This window comes from Homalodisca vitripennis, chromosome 4 (genome assembly GCF_021130785.1).
Source record: "Homalodisca vitripennis isolate AUS2020 chromosome 4, UT_GWSS_2.1, whole genome shotgun sequence".
Lineage (NCBI taxonomy): Eukaryota > Metazoa > Arthropoda > Insecta > Hemiptera > Cicadellidae > Homalodisca > Homalodisca vitripennis.
In genome coordinates this window covers 43332658-43338789 of record NC_060210.1, presented here as the reverse complement: position 1 = coordinate 43338789, position 6132 = coordinate 43332658, and the positions used below count along the sequence as shown (strand labels likewise).

The window sequence follows — 6132 nt, the reverse complement described above, 5'->3', positions numbered from 1 at the left end:
GTAAATTTACTTGTCCAGGATTGTTTGCAACATCAAGTTTATTTCCTGTGTTCAGGGAAATTAATTTAATTATTATCTCAGGATGTAAATGTAAGCAATTAAATAAATAGGTTTATTTATCATCTTGTCAAGGTTAGTAAAGGAAATTTTGCTAGAAAGTATATTTTGTGTTTTAGTTATAAGAGTATGCTATGCCATTTTCTCATTCTCTTTACGTCCGTATTACAAATCAAGGTTAGAACAAAAGAGAAGAAGGGTTCACTTCCTATAGAAACTCCGCTCCACGGCAATGCCAGGACGGTGGTAGAGGGAGGGATAGTGTGGAGTGAGTGGAGCACGATCACCACGGCCGCGTCAGTCAACTGCAGTTCCCTACTCACCGCTCCTCTAGTCACTACAGAATGGCCGTAGACCATCACACCCCGCCTGCCGCGGCCGACAAGTCTGACGTCACTCGAGACAAGGGTGAGATGGACTTTGATGACATTCTTCCCCACATAGGAGAGTTCGGACTCTACCAGAAGCTCCTGTTCTTGATGATGATCCCCTTCGCGTTCTTTGTGTCTTTCGTGTATTTCGCTCAGATCTTCATCACCCTGGTACCCGAGAGCCACTGGTGCCGCGTGCCCGAGCTGGACCATCTTCCTCTCCACCAACAGTGAGTTTCGACCATAAGCCATTCCTATAGAATAAGTATATTTTGTAAAATCGCTATGGCTTGTTTTGTGTTTTCATGGAGGTTTGTGGGAGAAATCTAATTAAGATTTGCATTACTCCTAAAGAAATAGTCATCAGTGGTTTTTAAAAGTTTGTCTTTAACGTTCTTAAATGTGATAAACTTGTATCTAAACGTTAAAAACCTTAAAACAACCTATAATCGTCAAATCCTTTTCAGAAAGACAACGTGCAATGAAAAATATTCAGACATACGAGGGTAGTAAGTAAACCTTTCAGTGATGAACATAAATTGCTTTTTCAAAAGTCATTCAGGATTTTTTAATTTCATGGAGTTTTAATAAAACAAACCAATAAAAGTTACTAAACGTCTACTGAAACAATACACAATACGCATAACTGAAAGTAATTTATTATAATTAGTTGTATTATGTAAATTACATCTACATCTTATTTCAGAGTATTCTAAAAATATGGCTCTTGTGACGAGATATTTAATTTGCCCTATGCTGGTTATTAAATAACTGAATTCAATGTAATCTAGAACTTCAGGCATATTGTTAGTTAAAGCTCAATAAATAAAACACCCAAAATCTAATACGGAATGAATTCATGATTAATCAGCCCAAATATATTATAATTATTCTGTATCTTGCTTAATATTGTAGAAATGTAGCTAGATATTGAACATACATTTATCTTTGTGATAAATTCCTCTCACTTTATTCAATTGACTTCTAAGTTACTTTCATGTCAGATATGTTGTATATGATGAGTCCTTATTAGTGAAAAGTTCGTTATTATTCCGTAAATTCACTAGATGCCGAACATGTTCCATATCCGAATTATTCGTAGAGACTAGGAGCCATGCTAATTTTAATTTTAACATTTTAACAAGAATAAATCTTTTACTCATATACAAATATGTCGTTAGAAAATTTAATTTGATATTTTAAACTCAAACATTAGAAGACGATTTCTACAGTGTATAGACTAAAGGAGAGAACTTGGACCTGTGTCTTGTGAAAGGTCTTTTTTAGACTTTATTCAAGAAGACAAAGTGTTACTAAATATTATTTGAATAGATTTCCCATTAAAAATAAAAGGCCGAGTTTAAAGTTTTTGAAGAGACTTATTTACTACTATAATCTCTGATAAAATCTATAGATTGCCATTGTTATTAATTGCATACTAAGATATAAATGGAATATGGTAATACGTTATTTAAGAGAGTTTTAATGCATTACTATTCGTTATTGTAAATATTTTTATTATTTACGGCGTCGCCTATGTGAAATTTTATGTGTACACAAGAACGGAAACTAATTTATCTTCGAAAATCAAAACATATTATTCTTATTTTTTAAACTGATTATCTTAACGAGTGACATAAACACGTGCTTATTGGTAAAATTCACTATACATTTAACTTTATAATTGTAACGTATTTAGAGTTTAACATACTCGTAATATTTTTCAAACTCACGGACGCCATCCCCTACGTACTTCCGATGTTTGATGGAATTTTATTCCTCCTCCCCACTGTTACTAAAACATTAACGCTCTAAAAATAGGACAAAATGTTTGTGAATGTGTATTTTCAGATATCCTAATTGTTACAGTTATTGATGACTCATGTAGTGCTATTAAGTAATATCTGAACATAGTAATAGGAATATACTACCTCCATAAGGACGCTGCTGAAATATTATATATATTATAATATACCAACAACGGTAGAAATATTTTAAATGGTAACTAAGGGTTACTAATTTAAATGGTTAATTAATAAAGGCCTTACTCCCTCAACTATCGACAAATAAACATCAGAGGGCTGTTATAATCAAAAGGCGTTATTCCGAAACACTGCAGAACTCGCACGCGATACGAAGCATATGGCATTCAAGTAGTTTGATTAATATCCAGAAGATTGCAGCACGAACCCAACATTCTCCAACTCGTTTCCAACCCACTAGAGCCCCAAAAACAGTTATATCGCGAAAGTTAGTTAACGCTGATACCTTAAAAACGAGGTAATTCGGGGTCGGGCATGACGGATGTTTATAGAATATTAGAATTGAACGATTGATTTTGAACATGGTGACGGAGGTTTTATTTGTATGCTATTATCATCGTAACATCCAAAATAATAGGAAGTGATGTAAAATTTTAATTTCAAGGCCATAATTTTTTATCAAATTTCAAAATTAAACTCCTCTTTCACAAAGGTTTTCATACTCTCAGGGTAGTTGCTCCTCCCACCACAATAAATTGCCACTAACGGCGCTAAACTAAATTGTTACTTGTAATTAATCTTCGTTCATTCATAATAACTATTTCATATACACTTTTGATGTATGATATTACTAAATAGATATTGACTTTAATTGTTTCTGAGTATGGGTTTGCAGAAATACTGACTTGTCAAGGAGCTAACCGTGTGGTCGCTAGGGCCATTGATTGTATATTCGATAGGACAGGTGCCCATTTTTATAAGGTTCCTTGATTTTGTTTACGAAACCCAAGCTGATAAAAGGAAAAAAATCGAAACATGGAATCGAATTTTATTTAATAGCCTCTTTATTCTAGTTTAGCAAACAATCACAGTCCGTACGGTTTACATCCTTTGTTTAAATTTCCAACTGACGTTGGACGATTTGGAAGGTAAAGTTCATTCTGCCAACGTTTTACAGCAGAATGTTTTTAATGCATCATAATAATTTAGCATAAGTTTTGATTATATCAAGTCAGTACTTAAACAGTAGCATATTGGTAGTCTTTTACATGAATTTTATTGTTTAATTCGGTCACTCCTAAAATGCATAATATTATTGTTTTTTAGGACTATTTTATTGAAGTTTTGGTAAATAAATTAATGTATTATAGATTTGTTTCTTTACTTCATCCTAATAATACTCATAATTGCCATGTGTTTTTAATCACTTTAAGGGTTTTAAATGTACCAAAAGTATTTACTTGTACATGTAGTGTGGTGTGAGTGTTCCTGCGCGGGTACATGAGCCGGCCTGCACTCCAAAACATCTTTATTTTAGTATAGTTTAACTTGAAGAAAAGAGAAATATTAAAACATAACACTTCATATATCACCACCACAGCTAAACGATATACAATATAGTACCTCTGATTCAACTTTAAATTTATCATAAAAAAACACACACAAAAAACGGTACCTACAAAAAGTGGTCCCTCCATTTAACATATTCGCTCCCAGAGCATGAACAAGTGGCGCTACGGCCGCTTAGTACCCAAAGTGTTTACATCGTATACTACAACTAGAGTGGTGTTTATATTTGTCATATACTACAGCTAAAACAGTGTTTATGTATTGTAAACTACAGCTGCAGTAGTATCTTTCGCATACTACAGCTAGTGACGATTGTATTTAACGCTGAATACTACTGCTAAAGCGTGTTTATATTAAACGTCATACTGAACCGTTAGAGAAGGGTTAATATTTAACGCCGCTGTATACTACAGAGAAAGTAGTGTTTTATTACATTTTAATAAAGGCGTCTTGTCTTTAAGGACAATATCACTACCAGAATAAGTGTACAATTAAGTTGGTTCAAATTTGAATTTTATCTTCAATCTACTGATGATTCTAGCTAAAACTTGTTCCTCCATGTAATAGATTTTTTCTCTCTATTAATTTAATTAATACTAAAACGAATCTTATGCAATCTTATTCAGATACCACAAGACCAAGTTTATGACTCGTTACTGTTTTGACCTTGAGGTAACCCTCATAAAAACAATATTAAACCACATGCGCGTTTACGGCCTTACTTTGATCGAAGTGTTATGGGATGTGTCTCGTTTAAGAGATATAACTAATATTCATCCAAATCCTCTTCAGTGTGATTTTTTAAACAACAACCAAAAAAATGTCTTTAAAAAGCTGAGAAGCAATTGTAGGCTATGCGTAATTATGATCTTTGAAATGAGACATATTCCATAAATCTACGACTTAAAATAAGGTCGTACATTTGCAATACATTTTTAACTTTGTTTTTATTGGAGACAACTCAGTCATTTATTACAGATGGCTCTTTGGTAACATATATTTTAATTTTATTGAATATGGCGAGATACAATATTACGTATGACGCAGTGAATTATAGTCTGAACTATATATTAATCACAATCCTTCCAAATTATATTATAGTTTCCAAAGTTCGAAACCGAAATTATACTCTAAAAATTCAAAAAAACGTAATATTTACATCAAAAATATTTATTGAAATTTAAATAAAATTTAAACTTGTAAGGAAATTAATACTGTAAATAAATCGTGCCATTTTCTTTAGTAATATTTCGTATAAACAGCTTTTAATATTTATTTATTACTAGAGAGTTCATCACAGTTTCAAGGGATTCACGTTTTTAAAATTTTGATGGAGAGTATAATTGAAAGAAAATTCAGTTTCTTAAATAACATTTCATTAATACCTAGCCTACCTAATACCATTAATCAGTCAAAACCATCACATGAATTAAATTAATAAATAATTGTTGTTTTTTGTACCCATGTGCATGTTGTAACAAAATCCCATCCTCATTGTTATTTATTTTTCCATAGGCCTAGTAACAAAATGGCCCAGAATTTCCTATAGGTCTGATTTTCGTACAGGGTTTAAAAACATTTTTCTTGTCGCCAACGGAAGTGTTAAAGGCTCCTGACTTTGTTAGTAAAATGTAAGCCAACTAAAAACTGAATGCACCAACTTAAAGAGTGATAACACAAATAATAGCTTACCTTTCTTGTAAATAGCTGGTATCTCAACAATACTATCACAAACAGGCATGTAAATATTATTGTAGAATGTAGATGTTTAGGACAACATATCAATTTGTGTTAGCTACAATTCTTGCAGGTTTAGACCTGCCACACCGCCAATCATATCTCCATAATTGCTACTTGTCAAAATACTGCGGGTTGTAGATCACATCGAAGAGAACAAATTGACGCTGATAACTCAATTTCGGTACACCTTGAATAGATAAAGAGGTATATTCTCAACATACAAAGGAACATATTTTCTGTAACGCATTATCCGTCGTAAATACAAGAGTAAATTGGAACGTTCTATTCAATTCATCTCAAATTTGATACGTTTTTCAAATCGATAGATTTTATTTTGAAGTACGCCTGTCCTAAGGCAATGTGTTTAGATAAATATACATTTAAGGTACATGCGTCCACTGGCCCTTATAGCCCACAAATATTTTTAACCAATAAAATGTGGTGATATAACTATGTGTAGTGTTTGAGTATTGTATTTATAATGGTATTCAATCTGAATAAATGGGTGGTAAATTAAATTAAATTTGCAAACGAACTAGAGTGGTGAAAAGAGAAGACTAACTTTACACTGAACTGTAATAATTCACAGCATTTTGTAACTAATTTTCTTTATGGTAAAATTGTTAATATTA

The 6132-nt window shown here is 32.3% G+C and overlaps 1 protein-coding gene across 1 annotated transcript in view; it reads left to right on the top strand.

The window, feature by feature from the left end:
- Nucleotides 1-324: 324 nt before the first annotated feature.
- The window catches only part of LOC124359223 (organic cation transporter protein), a 46030-nt gene continuing 40222 nt past the window's right edge, over nucleotides 325-6132 (top strand). The window contains exon 1 of the mRNA XM_046811788.1: nucleotides 325-658. Within this exon, the coding sequence (XP_046667744.1) occupies nucleotides 402-658 (257 nt within the window). The 5' untranslated portion in view covers nucleotides 325-401. The remainder of the gene's footprint in view (nucleotides 659-6132) is intronic.